This window comes from Neoarius graeffei, chromosome 4 (genome assembly GCF_027579695.1).
Source record: "Neoarius graeffei isolate fNeoGra1 chromosome 4, fNeoGra1.pri, whole genome shotgun sequence".
Classification (NCBI taxonomy): domain Eukaryota; kingdom Metazoa; phylum Chordata; class Actinopteri; order Siluriformes; family Ariidae; genus Neoarius; species Neoarius graeffei.
Window position 1 is genome coordinate 109,839,513 of NC_083572.1, and position 19,220 is coordinate 109,858,732.

Genomic DNA, 19,220 nt, shown 5'->3' on the forward strand with positions numbered 1-19,220 from the left:
GTGACTGCAAGATCTCTATTGTTTGAATGGCAACAGGTAGATACACAGTTTAATTAGCTACCTGCTGCCATCTATTGGAAGAGTATTTGTTCTTCCAGTCACTATACGTCGCTGCCATAGACGAACGAAGACAAATTATCTGCAGTAAATAAATAATTTTCGGAACAATTAAGTGAAATTGGGTAACGTCCCACGGTACACCTGATGATCTCTCATGGCACACTAATGTGCCGCGGCACAGCGGTTGGGAAACACTGATCTAGAGAGCACGTAGAAGCACACAGCTATATACCTCTGAAGGACACTAGTAATAGCTTAATATTAAAAATCTATATAAATTTGTCAATTTCCAGGTTTTATATATTACCTGGAGCGTCTAATCATATAATACATAAGTAATGACTCATTGAACTGAGCATCTTTTTCTGTGCCACTCGTTTTTACAGTAAAATCAGTGTCGCGCCCCGTTTTTAAAGCCCCAATATCTCAAAAACTAATAAAGATATATAAGGCTGAAGTTTTGTACGGTGTTTACTGGGAATAATATCACAAGTTTGTGAAAGTATGAAACAAATCGGAGATGGTCAGTCAGGAGGCCTGTGGTGATTTCATATGGACTGAGCCTTTATTGTGCAGCCTCGGCATTAGAACATCACTCGGGGATATCAGCTTCATTTACTGAATGTATTTAATTTTATTATGCAGAACCATGACGACCGCGGTGTCTCTGGAGGATGCTCTGTCCAACGTGGACCTGCTGGAGGAGCTTCCACTCCCTGACCAGCAGCCCTGCATCGAGCCCCTGCCCTCATCTCTCATCTTCCAGGTAACGTTTATTTTATCGAAAATCAAAGGAATTTACTGATTTGTACGAAAAACAAAAAGGGAAATTAATTCACGTTGGGTTTTCTATAATTTGAGAGATTTAGAGGCAGTTTTTTTCCCTCATTTTTATGAAGTCATAGACTTTGATTTAATTTTAGTGTAGTAGTTTGTAGTTAATTATTTCTTGACTGAAGGTTTTTTTTCCCTTCATTAAGTTCAGCAGTCCTGATAGGTTTGTCTGTCGTTTTTTCAGGTGAAGGACTGTCCGACTGACCTTCAGAGAGAGATTGAAATGCTGTATTGGGAAATTGCTGTATTGGGATATTTAGGGATGTAATTAATAAATGACTCGATGTTTGTTTTTTCTACCGACAGCCCAACTTCAACACCAACTTTGAAGATCGCAATGCATTTGTGACCGGCATCGCACGCTACATCGAGCAGGCCACCGTCCACTCCAGCATGGTAAACCTCATTCTGCCTCGCCTCTGTGTCCATCCCTCTCTCGCCTCTGGCTCGCCTGTGGGTAATTCTGTGCCAAATCACCAGAAGGCTCCTGACTTACCATCACAGATTTGCTTCATAATTTTTTATTTTGATGCCCTTGTAACTAATAATTATTGTGCAAAATTTTAGGCCAATATCTCCACCAGTTTTGGAGATATTAAGCCTTCAAAAAGGGGTCGTGGCCCCATATTGAGCATCGTGGTGCGTTCATGTGCTATGGGAATTATGGTAAATACCAAACGCCGACATGGAAAGCACACATGAACGCCCCCTCTTGTGGTATTTTCCACTGGGCAACTTGTAGAAAATTTTGATACACGAGTTGCCGAGATGAGATGAACTTTAACCTTTTCAACATGGCGGCGAGCGGTACAAGACACTTGAATGATAAGCATTGTACGCTACTAAAGTTTTTTTTTTTTTATTAGTACTAGTGGGTAGTTTTTGGTGTCTATGCAATGTTGCGTCATTAACAAGTGTAATATAATACGTTAGAAATCCGTTTCCTTTAAAAATGTGTTATGGTTTGTTTTTACCTATCCAGAGCAGACGCTATTGCTAACGATAGCTAACTAACTATTGCTAACTAGCAGTCCGCGTCCTTTGTCAACAACAACAAAAGCATGTGAACACAACACACTGGAAAATATCATCTTCCCATAGCACATGAACGCAGCATCAGTGTTACAATCAAACACCCATAGTTTGATGGCTAATAACTTTTGAACTGTTCACACTAAATGGTTCAAGTTTTCACACATGATTCCTTGCTATAATAAGGCTCTGTACACAGAAGGAGAGCTTTCTATGTGACGTATTTGCAGATTTATGGCGTGCCAAATATGGCTTCCTGGAATGCGCATTTGTCCATGGTAGCACTTTTGTCTCTCTATATCTCCAGATTTAATGACACCAGATGTCTGATTTCTTTTTAATATACGAGACATGTTATAGTACTATCAGGAAAACATGTTATATCTGTGACAAAAATTATACTTGTCTCATATATAGGCCCCTAAAAATGGAAAAAAGCTCGTCGCATCTATTTTGAATGCTTATAGCAAAAATCTGACAAGATCTACCAGAAAACAAATGAGATCAGTGAAAAGAGCAAGGTCTAATTGATATGTACCAGATATGAAGTTGGTGCTGTGAAGAAAACTATTTCATTCAAGCTGTTGAATATAGAAGGTTTTAAGACATGCGAAAACGGCATTCACAAAGTTACATCATAGTATTTTGGCTTCTCAAAGGCAAAATGCATTGTAATTGCACGTTTTCTTATTATTCTTTTCGTTCTTCCGCTCTTTCCTTTGGCATAAAACTCCTAGGATTTTAATCCTAGTTAATGATCCTGTTGCAACACTCTGTGGTGGGTGGAGCACAGAAGCACGGCAGGCCAGAACTGAGTTCTGTTAAACTCCTTTATTTAAGCTTTACAGCTTTTGACATCCAGGACAGTCTCCCAGTCACACGCTCGCGCGCACACACACACAAGTGTTCTGGCTGGGGAGAGAGCTCCCTTCCTCTGCTCTCCCTCTCCTCTTATAGGGCGCGGTCACTGGGGAAGACACACAAACACAGGTTAATTCCCGTCAGGTGCAGTGATTCTGCCACTTACCTTCCCTGACTCCGCCCTCCATTCACAGACCGACGCTCGACCACGCCCCCGCTGCCACAGATCCATTATAGATTTCTGTTGGGGAGAGGTCAAGGATGTGCAGCTGACTTTACTTAGGTCAATATTAATGAGGTCAAGGACACGATGACATGAAATCACTTTGCGTGACCTGGTTTTACTTTGAGTGATAAAGTTCAGTGTACACTTTCACTAACCATGTGATAGGGTAGCTCAGGCCGGGGAATGAGGAAAGCCTAATGTACTAATTAAAGGTTACACCCTGTCAGACATGATCCCAGGAAAATATGTTGCATGTTTGTATGACCAGCAATGGTGGATTGGTAATATCTGTGCGATATCGGAGGAGGAACAGGATGTGCAAGTACAATTTATGCACCCTCGTGGTCCTGCGAAGTCTTACAGTTGGCCCAGAAGAGAGGATATCTGTTGGGTTCCACTGATGCACATCATAAAGATCATAAGCCCTGTTCACACGGCACATATTTGCATCGATGCTGCACCGATGTATTTTGTTGCGATATATCTTACATGTAAATATATATATATATATATCTTATATGTAAATTTTGTGGAGCGTTCACACGTCACAACCCTGCTTACTAGAGAGAAGCGTGTTAGCACCGGTGCAGCCCCACTTGCGGTCACACGGCAGTTTCTGCGACCGTGTTATAGTAGCAAAAACTTTATTACTATCATTTCCTTTGATAGTAATAAAGTTTTGATATCATTTCCTTTTATTATTATCATCATTTCCTATCATTATTACTATCATTTCCGATAGTAATAATGCGGAAATGAAATATGCGCATGCGTGAAAATGTACTTCCTTTTCCCGGTTGTCATGGCATCATCAAGCGCCGGGAAAACAACGTGGATGAAGACACCAGTGTTGCCAGATATTGCTGACTTTTTCCATCCCAAAATATGTTCAAATCCACCAAAATGCACTTAAAACTGACAATCTGGCAACACTGGAAGACACGCAGTTCTGTTGTTGTTGATATTCGCCATTTTGGAAGCGCAAAATACCAGGATGCAAATTATGCAATGCCCGTATGTAATCAACTCTCCTCACGCGTAGCGAGTCTACCCCTGTAGCGTTCAGACGTCCCATTTTATATCGGTGCTGCCCCGCAAACTAGCATTTACTCCGGAGTAAATTTCTTAAACCACCTCCCGAGCAGGGTTAGATTTGCACCGGTTTAAGCAGCTTTCAGGGGCTACACCGCTATAACTTTGTACCGTGTGAACGCTCTACCGGGGCAGCCCCGGTGCTACACCGGAGTAAAAGTTGCCGTGTGAACACCCCTATAGATGCACCAATCACATCAACTGGTAGACAATGTGTAGTTCTGTCTGGTGTGGTGAAAGAAATTGACCAGTTATTCAAACGCTTCAAATAGACATGCTAAGTCTACATGAATCGAATTAAATTTGTGTAATTGACTCTTGTGAGATTTGTAAATCATTTATCATATTTACAAATATACTACATATATGTATAGTCAAGAGAATTTGAATTAATAATGATGTAGTATGTGATGTAACTTTGTGAATGGCGTTTTCGCATGTCTTAAAACCTTCTTCATATCTGGTACATATCAATTAGACCTTGCTCTTTTCACTGATCTCATTTGTTTTCTGGTAGATCTTGTCAGATTTTTGCTATAAGCATTCAAAATACAGACGCGACAAGCTTTTTTTTTTTCCATTTTTAGGGGCCTATATTAGCCTAGTAAACTAGACCCACCCGCCTAGCGGCCAAAAATATTTTTGCCTACGAGTGGGTCTAGCCTCGCACCATATCAACAAAACACCCCGGGCGTCAAATCGTGCCCGCCAATCACAACGCAAGGTTTTTGTTTGGATTCTTTGGGCGGGCTTTTGCAGGAGTGACGACAAGGCTGCGCGACGCTGGAGAAAGCACAACAGGAAAGATGGCTACGGCTAGTGAACAGCGCTCGTTTGACTCCGCTTTGGAATCAGTTTTAGAAGAATTAGACTTGGAGTTTTCGTTGAAACATGAGCAGGAAGAGGCTCTCCGCTCATTCCTTTTCAAGAAGGACGTTTTCGCTGTTTTGCCGACCGGCTATGGCAAAAGTCTGATCTACCAGCTGGCTCCGCTCGTAGCCAAAAGGATGGGGCTAGTTTGTGCAGTACGAAGAATTAATAAACAGCTTTGAAACATTACTTTTTGATTTTCCCGTTATTTTAAATTTAAGGGAAATTATTTCACCAAACACCACTAAATAAAAACTCTCAAAAACAGTTTAAGCAAACCCTTGAAAAACACTTGAAAAAAAAAAGTGTATGTTAAGTATGTGGTACAGACTCCAAACTTGTGGTCATTATCTCCAAACTTCTTAATATCTAGAACCTGTTTATTAATTAATACGCATTTTGAAAAATTATTTATTTCAAGGCCTCCCCCACTGCTTTCTGTCACTCTGACTACGTCACAGTCACTGTTGCGCTGATTGGTCAGAGCGTTGGCCTATACGCACAGAGACAGTTTGAAAGACAACGGGTTGTTCCTCCTACACCCTTTGGAAATGTCTACGACCGAGACCAGACTAAATATTCACGTTTAGTCTGGCTTGCCAGGCTAGGCCTATATATGAGACAAGTATAATTTTTGTCGCAGATATAACATGTTTTCCTGATAGTACTATAACATGTCTCGTATATTAAAAAGAATCAGACATCTGGTGTCATTAAATCTGGAGATATAGAGAGCCAAAAGTGCTACCATGGACAATTGCGCATTCCAGGAAGCCATATTTGGCACGCCATAAATCTGCAAATACGTCACAGAGAAAGCTCTCCTTCTGTGTACAGAGCCTTATTATAGCAAAGAATCATGTGTGAAAACTTGAACCATTTAGTGTGAACAGTTCAAAAGTTATTAGCCATCAAACTACGGGTGTTTGATTGTAACACTTATGTTAAATATGGGGCCACACCCCCTTTTTGAAGGCTTAATATCTCCGAAACTAGTGGAGATATTGGCCTAAAATTTTGCACAGCAGTTATTAGTAACAAGGGCATTAAAATAAAAAAAAATGAACAAAATCTGAGATGGTCAGTTTGGAACTTTCTCTAAAATCTGGTGATTCAGCACGAAATTACTCCTGTGTCCGTCCCTCTCTCGCCTCGGTGTCCGTCCCTCTCTCGCCTCTGTGTCCGTCTGTCCCCGTGTCCGTCCCTCTCTCGCCTCGGTGTCCGTCCCTCTCTCGCCTCTGTGTCCGTCTGTCCCCGTGTCCGTCCCTCTCTCGCCTCTGTGTCCGTCCGTCCCTCTCTCGCCTCTGTGTCCGTCCGTCCCTCTCTCGCCTCTGTGTCCGTCCGTCCCCCTCTCGCCTCTGTGTCCGTCCGTCCCCCTCTCGCCTCTGTGTCCGTCCGTCCCCCTCTCGCCTCTGTGTCCGTCCGTCCCCCTCTCGCCTCTGTGTCCGTCCGTCCCCCTCTCGCCCCGTGTCCGTCCGTCCCCCTCTCGCCCCGTGTCCGTCCGTCCCTCTCTCGCCCCGTGTCCGTCCGTCCCTCTCTCGCCCCGTGTCCGTCCGTCCCTCTCTCGCCCCGTGTCCGTCCGTCCCTCTCTCGCCCCGTGTCCGTCCGTCCCTCTCTCGCCCCGTGTCCGTCCGTCCCTCTCTCGCCCCGTGTCCGTCCGTCCCTCTCTCGCCCCGTGTCCGTCCGTCCCTCTCTCGCCCCGTGTCCGTCCGTCCCTCTCTCGCCCCGTGTCCGTCTCTCGCCCCGTGTCCGTCCGTGTCCGTCCGTCCCCGTGTCCGTCCGTCCGTCCGTCGCCCCGTGTCCGTCCGTCCGTCCGTCGCCCCGTGTCCGTCCGTCCGTCCGTCGCCCCGTGTCCGTCCGTCCGTCCGTCGCCCCGTGTCCGTCTCTCGCCCCGTGTCCGTCCGTCCCCGTGTCCGTCCCTCGCCCCGTGTCCGTCCGTCCCCGTGTCCGTCCCTCGCCCCGTGTCCGTCCGTCCCCGTGTCCGTCTCTCGCCCCGTGTCCGTCCGTCCCCGTGTCCGTCCCTCGCCCCGTCTCTCGCCCCGTGTCCGTCCCTCGCCCCGTGTCCGTCCCTCCGTCTCTCGCCTCGGTGTCCGCCTCTATGTCCATCCCTCTCTCGCCTCTGACATTGAAGTGGGTTTGTTTGCTTGCTTGTTTTTTGCGGAGATCTCCGCTTACCCTTGGTATAAAATAGATAACGCTTACCCTTCCCGCTTACCCTTGGTATAAAATAGATAAAAAAGCTCAGTTTTGTTAATCTTGGAGTAATTCAAAAGAATGTAACATGACATGAGTTAATCAACCAAGAGGCCAGGGGACATTTTCAAAATGATTCTACCACCACCGTGCTTCACAGGGTGTCAGTCATATTCTACAGTTTTTTGTTTTTTTTTGGTGTGTGTTTATGCGACAAAAGCATCGTGCAGAGCTAGTAATTACTAGTAAACTAGTAAATAAACTAATTAATATTGGCACCCCATGGTCATGCCTAAGCTAAATCATGGTTCTGGTACTTGACTGTTTGTTTGTTAACCATATGAGAGGTGTTTTTTAACCTTTTCTTTTGTGTACAGAACGAGATGTTGGAGGAGGGCCAGGAGTACGCTGTGATGCTCTACACATGGAGAAGCTGCTCCCGAGCCATCCCTCAGGTAGCACGTGCCACAGTGCTCACGTCGCTTCTAGTCGCTTGTTATTTTGCATTTTCATGATTTTTCTCACCGTCGTCTTCCAGGTGAAGTGCAATGAGCAGCCCAACAGAGTGGAGATCTACGAGAAGACAGTCGAGGTGCTAGAGCCTGAGGTCACCAAGCTGATGAACTTCATGTATTTCCAGGTAACGATTATTGATGTTGGGTTGTTGTCATGGTGATGGTGTTAACCTTCTTGTCCGTATAAAAAGTCGTACTGGTGTGTAAGAGCTTCACATGACCAAAGGAGGCTGTGAATAACTGAACGACGATGGTTTTCTTTCCCAGCGTACTGCGATCGATCGTTTCTGTGGTGAGGTGCGTCGCCTGTGTCACGCCGAGCGCAGGAAGGACTTTGTATCCGAGGCTTACCTGCTCACCCTGGGAAAGTTCATCAACATGTTTGCCGTGCTGGACGAGCTGAAGAACATGAAGTGCAGCGTCAAGAACGACCACTCGGCCTACAAACGGTGCACGTTACAAACAGTTCACTCTCTGGAGGAACAATAATACAGTTCAACATCTATTTTTAAATTTCAAACCCATGTTTTAAGGTCATGCTTATCCTCTGTTCAGTTTATTACCGCTCATTTTGTACTGGTTTTGCCATGACTTTACATGGCTTATTGTATTTGTGTCAACATTTTTTGCCTATTAGCCATTTTATACGATCAGACAATATTATTTGAGTAGACTTTTATTTCTAAAATTTTTATTTGTGATTCCTTCACTCAAGAATACGACTGGAAATCCAAGCTCTCTAAATATATCATGTAATGCTAGGTAGCGTCCAAAGGAAGGCATGTAAGGCTATATCGTTCAATGATAAATCGTGATGGATGATTCGAATCGGTGAAATAAAAAAAAAAAAGAATCGTGATTATCATCAGGTTGTGTAAATGGTTTTCCAAGCTGTAATTGCACTGTTTAGACAGCAGAGGGCGCACAATAGCAGGAATGCTCATGACTTCACTGTAGTCAGAAGTAACACAGCTCTAATGCTGCAAAAACAGATCTGAAATATGAAAGAGCTGTTGTGCGATTGTGTACAAATAGATTTAACAGGAAATCAGAGCTCTCTCTGTTTATAGACTGCTGAAACGAGAAGAAAATGGAGGGAGTACAAATGTTCATAAAAGTTTAAGAAAAGGAATATTTGTTCGTAACTTTTTACATTCTTAATAAAAGTAATATTTTAGTAAGTATGCTGTTATTTTGCTCCAACATTTACAAATGTTGGGAAATTATAAAAAATTGTGTGGTGTGGGGTTTTTTTTTTTCCAAAAATATCAGAAAATTGAATTATCAACCCAGTATCGTGAATCGAATCGTGTATTCGATTAATCATTACATGCCTGCCCAGAGGTGCTGACATGTACAGTTTAGCACCATAGCATGTAATATTTTTGACTACCGTGATCCAGGAGACATCAGAAATCTCCACGTGAGTGCTTTTTCAGTTAAAGAAGCTCTCAGAGGTTGGAACGATGTCATTTTTTACTTCTGCATTCTAGCTACAAAATGAGGAGGGATAAAAATGGACAAGTTAGCCTGCTCATCACCTGTGATGAGTGATGTAGCCCTCGCATCTGATTGGGGCAAATGATCAAATTGCAGCTTGGATGTTCTTGTTAGCGTTGTGAGCACCTCCATGGTCCTAGCATTCCGCAAACACGTTCCAGCACATCGACCACATATTAACTTTCACCCAAAGCTTTTGGTATTGTGGTAATGTGAAATTAATGCATCACTTCCTGTTTCTGGAACTAAAAAGACAGTACCACTAATGACCAGTAGAGGGAAATCTATACTGTAAGAAATAATATTCTCTCATGCTGGAGACTCCTTCGATAAATGTTACATCATGTTCTTCCAGAAAACTTTATATCGTAGAAAGTTGTGCAAGTCCCTGTGGGCGAGCTGTCACGATAGAAATAACATCAGAACTGGTGCGTTAAATGCAGTTGTGCTGCTGTTACAGACAGTTGTTTTGTTTAATGTTTTCTGACCAATCGGAAACATGAATTCGGAAGCGCTGTAGTATAAAAATCCTGAAGATCGGTTTAGCAGTTAAGTGGTCCAAGCATTAAAAGCTGTTTGTATCGGACAGAGCCGCGCAGTTCCTGAGGAAAATGTCAGAGCCATCTTCTATTCAGGAGTCTCAGAACTTATCCATGTTCCTGGCCAACCACAACAAGATCACACAGGTACCACAGCTCACTGACCGTCCTCTACTCTGGATTGAGGTTCTACGAGACGGTATGTTTAAGTAAGTGTGTGTGTGTGTGTGTTTCAGTCCCTCCAGCAGCAGTTAGAAGTGATTAATGGTTATGAAGAGCTCCTGGCAGACATCGTCAACCTCTGCGTGGACTACTATGAGAATAAGATGTACCTCACGCCTGGCGAGAAGCACATGCTGCTCAAAGTAAGACACCACACACACACACACACACACACACACGGGGTTAGTTTACTTTTTCATTTCTTTGGACCATGGTGATTCGTAATGACGTTCTTCATCACTCCTGCGTCCTTCCAGGTCATGGGCTTTGGGTTGTATCTGATGGATGGAGCCAACAGCAACATCTACAAACTGGACGCTAAGAAGAGAATCAACCTCACCAAGATCGACAAGTTTTTCAAGGTGTGGAGTGAACAGAAGACTAAATATTTTGTTTTGATTCTCAAACACACTCCCCCCCCCCCCCCCCCCCCCCCCATGTGATTGTGTTTCAAGGTAGCAAGCAAAAACAGTAGTGCAGGAAATTTAAAAAAAAAAAAAGGCCAACTAAAATAATACTGAATAACACTGACGTTATATGCGAAATTCTCGTGATCACAAATTTCTTCTTCCGAGTCACTGTCGCAGTTCGCTGACTGAGTTAAAGGATCACAAACTGAGGTGATGATTGATTCCTTCGTCTGTTATGGAAATGACGGAGGTTACCGGTGTATCATTCGTTGTCAGTGTCCACCCACTGACTCGCGACGTTTTCTAAATCTCCACCATTCAGTTCATTCATGTGTCGCAAATCGCTGATATCGTCGTTTAAATCGCGCCGTGGGGCTGGGGGTATAAAAACACCACCGGTGCACTTTAACTCAGTGTTAAGTTTAGTGATATCATCAGCAGTCATTCCGTCCTTTTATCGATCCTTTATCGATCCTTTCTCGATAATCGTTAGCAATTGACACCTAAGCGAGGATCGTATCGTTAAGCCTTTGTTTTATGGCGTTAATACGTATTGTTAACTCGACTGCAGACTTGATCACTTATTGTTAGTCTCTGGGGGAAGAGGAGCTCATGGCTTGGTGTGTCATGTAAGCAGGCAAATGATGGATGTAATTGCAGGAAGTGTGTTTATTTACAAACAGGTCAAAAATGTGAGACAAAGAAAGGTCGGGTCGTGAAACCGGGAAATGGTCACGTGAGGCACAAGCGAAAGGCGGAGTCCAAATACACAAAAGAAAACAAATTCAAAACCAGAAAGGCAACACACAGGCCATTATTTAAAAAATGTTCTGTTTCTGGTCCATCGGCCAGGTGAGTGCCGTTTGTGCTAGGGATGGCGAAAACTAAAAAAAAAAATCTTGACCGACCACTGAGCCTCATTAGCCGGTTAAAGTCGGTTAACCTATGAGTTTAACAGGGATGCAGACGGCGCGCCTTTTGGCGGATGCCGCCTTTTTCACGGCTGAATTGTGCAGATCCGATTTTTGGGGGGGGGGGCGTTGGAGTGTCTGAATAATTTCAACGGCATTTGCTTATTTAGTAATTTTAATACAGAATTTACTCTGATGAAATTATTCAGACACTCCAACGCCCCCCCTTTAAAAAAAAAATCGGATCTGCACGATTCAGACGTGAAAAAGTCGGCATCTGCGCCTTTAGTTTGTGTGGAGAGATATGATCTGCAATAACATGCATTGTTGGCTACAGACCGAAACATACTTTCAGAATGCACTGGCCAAGGCAGGACTAAACTCGATGTGCCTTCTAATAATAATTAAAAAAAAAAGCAGAATAGTAATTTGTAAGCTAAAAAGCCTGTGTCTACACTTCTCTCGCCGAGTGGTAGCTGTGTTCAACTGGGGTGGGAGGGCGGGACATGACTGAATGAGTGTTTCTGATTTGTCAGCTGTCTTCAACTGGGGCGGGAGGGCGGGACATAACTGAATGGGTGTTTCTTATTTGTCAGCTGTCTTCAACTGGGGCGGGAGGGCGGGACATGACTGAATGGGTGTTTCTGATTTGTCAGCTGTCTTCAACTGGGGCGGGAGGGCGGGACATGACTGAATGGGTGTTTCTGATTTGTCAGCTGTCGTCCTTACACCGCATGGCATGCCCCAAGCGTTTACAACACAGAATTCCAGGTTCTCCGCTCCAAAATCGGCATCTTCAAAACGATTGATTTTTTTTTTTTTTTTTAACCGACAACCAAAAAAAGAATTAACCGGTTGACGTTGATTCGGTCAACCATCGGTCAAACGGTCATCGGTTAACATCCCTAGTTTGTGCGGTTGAAATTTTTTTTTTTTTTAACGCCGGATTTTCGACATTTTTTCGGGTTCGTAAATCTAAACTCGAACTTGACATTTACGCATTCCGTGCAGAATATAGAATCGAATCAGCTCTGCGCATGCGCCGTGCGGCACAAAAAAATGGCAGCCACCATGAAGGAAGGAGATCCGGAGTTTTCAAACATTTGCTTAAGTGTGAAATCGCAAAATGGTATTCTAGCGAACAACAAAATAGTAAAGATTCAGAAAAACAAATCATTCAGTGATCATTTTAATAGTGTAATTTCATCTGAACTAGGCCTAACGGTCGATTTAGAACTACAAAAAGTCCGTGTGTCGGACCATCACAAACCATTACTGGAAAATTCGTTTGATCTTGATCCATCCGAGACATTACAAACAGCTTTTGAGTTTTGTTATGCGAAATTCATTACCTACTTTGTTAATGACCCTGACAGATCTGTAGGAGAACAGTCCCTAAAACGTGGACCTAAAAACGCAGCTGCAAGAGCAGTAAAAAAATCTAAAAAAATAAGCATGTTAAAGTTTATTTACATTGAGGTTAAAATTTGTTTACACTGAAGTTTTGCTTGTCATAGTTTCAAAGAACAAAAACCTGAAAACATTGGTAAATTATCAGTTTCTTTGCACTCTTGCATAAAAATTCTGAATGTCAAACGAGTGCAGTGCAGTACAAAGTTTAGTGTTCAAAACATTTTAAGTACCTTTGCAAAAGTTTTGCAAATGTTGCAGTCAGCATTTAAAATGCTAACAAAGTTTTTGTACAAGTTTCAATTGATTTAAACTGTCATATTTTATTAAATATGTCTGCTTTTGTAATAAATAATAAAAAAAAAAATCCCTCCCTCCCTACTGAATTTTTTTGCTCACCTGATGGACAGGAAACGGATTTTTTTTAAGGATGGCCACAGATACAAAGGTTTGGTAATGTGAGACATTCGGTACAGCGCGTATACTTGGCCAAGTCTGTGTGTTTAGAGGATCCTTATAAGCACGCTGTGATTGCACTCTAATCCGGAACAGGTGCATGGTACCGTAATTGGTCCTAATGGTGCTCGGAGCATGCAGCACACATGCATGTGACACAGTGATGTTTTATTTGAAGACTCTGACTCATTGTCATTAAAAGCAGGGCACACAAACTTTAGTTTGTTATCTGTGAAAGTTCGTAGTAAGAGTTCGTTCTAGCGGAGTTGCAGTGTATGTTGTTATTACTCAGCTCTGGGTGCCTTGATAAGTAAAGGGGTTTTATTTACTTAATTTTGCCCTTTTTTCCTATTAAAACAAGCCAATAAAATATAACCAGTTAAACTTGGCTATTTTTTTCTGACTCGCCTCAGCTACATTATCAGAACGTGGTGTTCATATCAGCAGGAGTTTCTTGCGTTTCATATTTAAACGCTAATCCTGCGTTTTCTTTCCGATGTGAACTGCAGCAGCTGCAGGTCGTGCCCCTGTTCGGAGACATGCAGATCGAGCTGTCCCGGTACATCAAGACCAGCGCGCATTTTGAAGAAAACAAATCCAGGTAAGACAGCCGTATTCTGATCAAATTACTCACAGCTCTAAAATTTATATAATTTTTTTTTTTCCGTAAAACTATGGTACAAAAATATTATTAGAGAGAAAAAAAAACCCAGCATAGCACATCAGTTTACAGCTTACTTTCAAAACATTTCATATTTTACTCCCTCTTCACTGTTACATGGTGTTCATTTGCATATTGGAACCTGATTGGCTGTGATGTTTTATGAGGCGGTAACACTTGGGTTTACTGTGAGTACACTGAAATGAGTTGAGTCTAAAAAAAAAGGGGGGGGGGGTAAAAAATTTAATCATTACATCCTAAAATATCGTTTTAATCTTGTTTATTTTTTAAAAACCTTTTATTACATTTCTGTTTAAGGGAATTTTACATAAAGGCAAAGCAGCATGTTGAGTTCATTTCAGTGTGTATTATACTGTTTTAATTTGATGTGTGTGTGTCTCTCTCTCCCAGGTGGTCTTGTACATCTACAGGCAGCAGTCCTCAGTACAATATCTGTGAGCAGATGATTCAGATCCGTGAGGATCACATGCGATTCATCTCTGAATTGGCTCGCTACAGCAACAGTGAGGTGTGTCCCTCCCCTTTTCCACCCAGCAGCCATTTTCATCTAAATTAATCCTCATCATTTCAAGCCAGCTGTTACTACGTTTACATTTTCGTTTAAGGCGTGTTTCGCAGACGTCCTGATCCGCTGCGACTCTACAGAGACCAAACGCTACAGAAGTGAACCCTTAAATCTCTGAGTTGTGGCTGATGAAGTGATCTGAGCTCGTTAGGAAATTGCGCTTGTGTTACTCGTTTAGCGGTCGAACCTTAATTAAAATAATTGAATAATTTCCTGTCAGGAGCAGTATTTAAGCACAACACCACTACCGGAGCTTTCATTTTTCCTTTAGCGTGTTTATGTATTTATTCACTTCTTCATGGCCGTCACACTCTGCACACTTTCACTTCATGATCATTAAAGTCATTTTACATCTGGGGTTTGTTTTTGTAACTTAGCATGTTGTTTACTTGGTGTACTGCTACTGGTACCCCAGACAGAATTCCCAAAATTCTCCTTGGGGATCCATCCATCTATTTATCTATCTATCTGTCTGTCTCTGGGTGTCTTCCTCTTGGTATCTGTCTGTCTGTCTGTCTGTCTGTCTGTCTGTCTGTCTGTCTCTTTCTTTCTATCTAGCTCTCTGCCTGTCTGTCTTTTTGTATGCTTTTCTGTCTTTGTTTGTCTGATTCTGTTGGTGTCTGTCTGTCTGATCTGTTGATCTGTCTACGGCTGTTTTTCTGTTGGTCTCCTATCTATCTGTCCATCTGCTTTCCTGTCTGCCTTTCTCTATGTCTTCATGTCCTTCTGTTAGTATCTTTCTATCTGCCTTTCTGTCTGTCTGCTCTTCTGTTGGTGTCTGTCTGCCCTTCTCTGTCTGTCTGCCTTTCTGTCGGTGCCTGTCTGCTTGCCTGCCTGTCTGCCTTTCTGCCCTTCTGTTGGTGTCTGTCTGCCTGTCTTTCTATCTGCCTTTCTGTTGGTATCTTTGTCTGTCTGCCTTTCTCTGTGCCTGTCTGCTCTTCTGTTGGTGTCTGTCTGTCTATCTTTCTGTCTGCCTTTCTGTCTGTCTGCTCTTCTGTTGGTGTCTGTCTGCCTGCCCTTCTGTTGGTGTCTGTCTGCCCATCTTTCTATCTGCCTTTCTGTTGGTATCTTTGTCTGTCTTCCTTTCTCTATGTCTGTCTGCTCTTCTGTTGGTGTCTGTCTATCTTTCTATCTCCCTTTCTGTCTGTCTGCTCTTTTGTTAGTGTCTGTCTGCCTTTGTCTGTGTCTGTCTGCCTTTCTCTTGGTGCCTGTCTGCCTTTCTCTTGGTGCCTGTCTGCTTGCCTGCCTGTCTGCCTTTCTGTCGGTGTCTGTCTCTCTGTCTGTCTCTCTGTCTGTCTGTCTGTCTGTCTGTCTGTCTCCCCTTTTCCACATGCGTTCTGTAATATTGGTGTAAAGAAGTGCCTCAGTATTCCAGCTTTAGCGATCAACGCTGAACTAAATAAAGTCGACGTGAAGCTGCTCCAGTGTGTTCACGGTGCGAGCTAACGTTCCACAACCAGAGGAGTTACATCACTACCAAATTATTACATCGTTACAGAAATGACTTGTTTTAAACATTATTTCACAGCCACTGTTTGTTTGTCAGTACATATCTCTAGAACATGCGCGTATCCCCTTTCCACAGGACCTCAGCTCTCATTTAATCAGCTCACATGGACAGAACAGTGTCGCACACAACAAACAAAAAGAGCCCATGTTTGTGTCAGTTCATGCAGTTGGCTTGATTCAGTATTAAATTAGGTTGTTTTTTTTTTTAACTACAATTGAACGGTGCTGGAGTGGGAAAGGAACTGGACCTGTTTTGTTCCGGATTTAAGGGGGAAATGAAATCCCACCAGGGTTTGATTCAAACACTGCATGTGTGAAATCATCGTACAAAAGAATGCAGAGAGGAAACATCAGAGTCCATGTGTTGGAGCGATACGTGGATATTCAGTAGATGGGTGGTATTTTAATAGTGCGTTACGGTTACAGTTGAATATCTTACTTTCTGACTCTGTGTGTGTGAAGGTGGTAACAGGATCAGGACGCCAAGAGGCTCAGAAGACAGACGCCGAATACAGGAAGTTGTGTGACCTGGCCTTGCAGGGCCTTCAGCTGCTCTCTCAGTGGAGTGCTCAAGTCATGGAAGTGGTGAGTGTGTTTGTGTGTGTGCACACACGCACTGGCAAGTGCCACATCACCACAGCAGACACTCTCCTTTATAAACAGATTAATCATTAAAGTGTTTTCTCAGAAACACATTTTCTGACGGTGTTTCTTCTTTCTGGTAGTATTCATGGAAGTTGGTGCATCCGACAGACAAATATTCCAATAAGGAATGTCCCGACAACGCGGAGGAGTATGAACGCGCCACCAGATACAACTACACCAGTGAAGAGAAGTTCGCGTTGGTGGAGGTCGGTGTCTGATTCTGAAAAAAAAAAAAGTGTGTGTGTTTGAGAGAGAGTGTAATTCAGATAGAACACCAGTTCTGAATGACTGAGGGTTTGGTTCTGATTGGGTCCAGGTCATTGCCATGATAAAGGGGCTGCAGGTGCTGATGGGTCGTATGGAAAGTGTGTTTAACCACGCCATCCGCCACACCATCTACTCCGCCCTGCAGGACTTCGCCCAGGTCACACTGCGTGACCCGCTGCGCCAGGCTATTAAGAAGAAGAAGAATGTCATCCAGAGGTGGGTGTGTGTGTCTTAAAACATAAGTATCAGAACTTATAACACAGTCCAAAATCGGTTTAGCAGCCATTAACATGTCAATAAATCCTCTTGAGTGTGTTCAACTGGTATGGTAAATCAGTATCGGTGTTTATAACGGCCAATAAACGATGATTAAAAGAAACTGAGAGACACAAAGGATCTTTGAACCATGTTATTGTAGTTGCTATGTAGTTTGTCCACTAGAGGGCGCAGTGCAACTCCATTGTTCTCAACACACGTGTTTGGAACGTCACAAATCCCAACGATCAGCTGACCCAAGCAGACACGCAGAGTCATGCTATTTATTTATGACAGTAAAACAAGTTTAAACAGCATTCTCATGTTATCTTGGTGAGGGCTCTTGAAAAAACTACACACAAAAATATGATATATCGTTACCACCAGTATATCGTTATCAGATTTTTAAATCCTTGAATAAGAAAATTATCTGTCTTAAGAATCCTAGATCAGTCAGGTGCTAATTTGAAAGATACGTTGTGTTTTGAATACAGAAACAAATGCATCAACACCAGCTAATTTATCAGGAACATCTGGTCTCCTAAGTTTACATAGAATTATGCGAAAAGCATCCAGTCCTGCAGCTGGAAGAGCCTTGATGATGGTGGATAGGAAGGCTACGGTAACTCAAACCACCACTCTTTACAACCGTGGTGAGCAGAAAAGCATCTCATCACATCGAAACTTGAGGCAGATGGGCTACAACAGCAGAACGCAAGATCAGGTTCTGCTCCTGTTGGACACGAGCCGCAAACTGGACGGTTGAAGAGCTGAAAAACATTGTTTGGTCTTCACCCATCCAGTTTCAGGATGTTTGACGCTCGTGGACCTCGAGGACAGCTCTCTGCCAAAATGAAAGCACTTTTTTTTTTAATAGAAATATTGCAGATGTTAAAGGTCAGCTGACTATCCTGACCACGTGCCTGATCCAGAAATATCAAGATGTGGTCATAATTATCATGCTTTCTTTAACTTCATGCATAAATAAATAAACGCACACTGTGTTGTCATTAACGGTGATGGATGTGCTGTTGCAGTGTCCTCCAGGCCATCCGTAAGACCATCTGTGACTGGGAGACGGGACGAGAGCCTCATAATGACCCAGCTCTGCGAGGGGAAAAGGATCCCAAAGGAGGGTTTGATATCAAAGTGCCACGTCGCGCTGTCGGTCCTTCTAGCACTCAGGTGTGTTTGAGACAAATTTATTTCATTATTTATTCATATTAATTTCCAAACAATTACAGTGGTGCTTGAAAATTAGCAGTTAATTTGAAGGTGAAATTAGAGTCAGGTGTTTTCAATCAATGGGATGACAATCAGGTGTGAGTGAGCACCCTGTTTTATTTAAAGAACAGGGATCTATCAAAGTCTGATCTTCACAACACATGTTTGTGGAAGTGTATCATGGCACGAACAAAGGAGATTTCTGAGGACCTCAGAAAAAGCGTTGTTGATGCTCATCAGGCTGGAAAAGGTTACAAAACCATCTCTAAAGAGTTTGGACTCCACCAATCCACAGTCAGACAGATTGTATACAAATGGAGGAAATTCAAGACCATTGTTACCCTCCCCAGGAGTGGTCGACCAACAAAGATCACTCCAAGAGCGAGGCGTGTAATAGTCGGCGAGGTCACAAAGGACCCCAGGGTAACTTCTAAGCAACTGAAGGCCTTTCTCACATTGGCTAATGTTAATGTTCATGAGTCCACCATCAGGAGAACACTGAACAACAATGGTGTGCATGGCAGGGTTGCAAGGAGAAAGCCACTGCTCTCCAAAAAGAACATTGCTGCTCGTCTGCAGTTTGCTAAAGATCACGTGGACAAGCCAAAAGGTGATTGGAAAAATGTTTTGTGGACGGATGAGACCAAAGTAGAACTTTTTGGTTTAAATGAGAAGCGTTCTGTTTGGAGAAAGGAAAACACTGCATTCCAGCATAAGAACCTTATCCCATCTGTGAAACATGGTGGTGATAGTATCATGGTTTGGGCCTGTTTTGCTGCATCTGGGCCAGGACAGCTTGTCATCATTGATGGAACAATGGATTCTGAATTATACCAGCGAATTCTAAAGGAAAATGTCAGGACATCTGTCCATGAACTGAATCTCAAGAGAACGTGGGTCATGCAGCAAGACAACGACCCTAAGCACACAAGTCGTTCTACC

At 43.1% G+C, this 19,220-nt stretch overlaps 1 protein-coding gene across 2 annotated transcripts in view; it reads left to right on the forward strand.

Moving 5' to 3' along the window:
- The window catches only part of cyfip1 (cytoplasmic FMR1 interacting protein 1), a 60,149-nt gene that overhangs the window by 22,826 nt on the left and 18,103 nt on the right, over positions 1-19,220 (forward strand). For both annotated transcript variants that reach the window (XM_060920163.1, XM_060920162.1), the window contains exons 2-15: positions 706-826; positions 1,201-1,290; positions 7,546-7,623; positions 7,707-7,808; positions 7,951-8,132; positions 9,773-9,869; positions 9,959-10,087; positions 10,202-10,306; positions 13,641-13,732; positions 14,204-14,321; positions 16,350-16,472; positions 16,613-16,738; positions 16,849-17,015; positions 18,092-18,239. In XM_060920163.1, coding sequence (XP_060776146.1) covers positions 710-826; positions 1,201-1,290; positions 7,546-7,623; positions 7,707-7,808; positions 7,951-8,132; positions 9,773-9,869; positions 9,959-10,087; positions 10,202-10,306; positions 13,641-13,732; positions 14,204-14,321; positions 16,350-16,472; positions 16,613-16,738; positions 16,849-17,015; positions 18,092-18,239 — 1,674 coding nt within the window. In that variant the 5' untranslated portion in view covers positions 706-709. The remainder of the gene's footprint in view (positions 1-705; positions 827-1,200; positions 1,291-7,545; positions 7,624-7,706; positions 7,809-7,950; positions 8,133-9,772; positions 9,870-9,958; positions 10,088-10,201; positions 10,307-13,640; positions 13,733-14,203; positions 14,322-16,349; positions 16,473-16,612; positions 16,739-16,848; positions 17,016-18,091; positions 18,240-19,220) is intronic.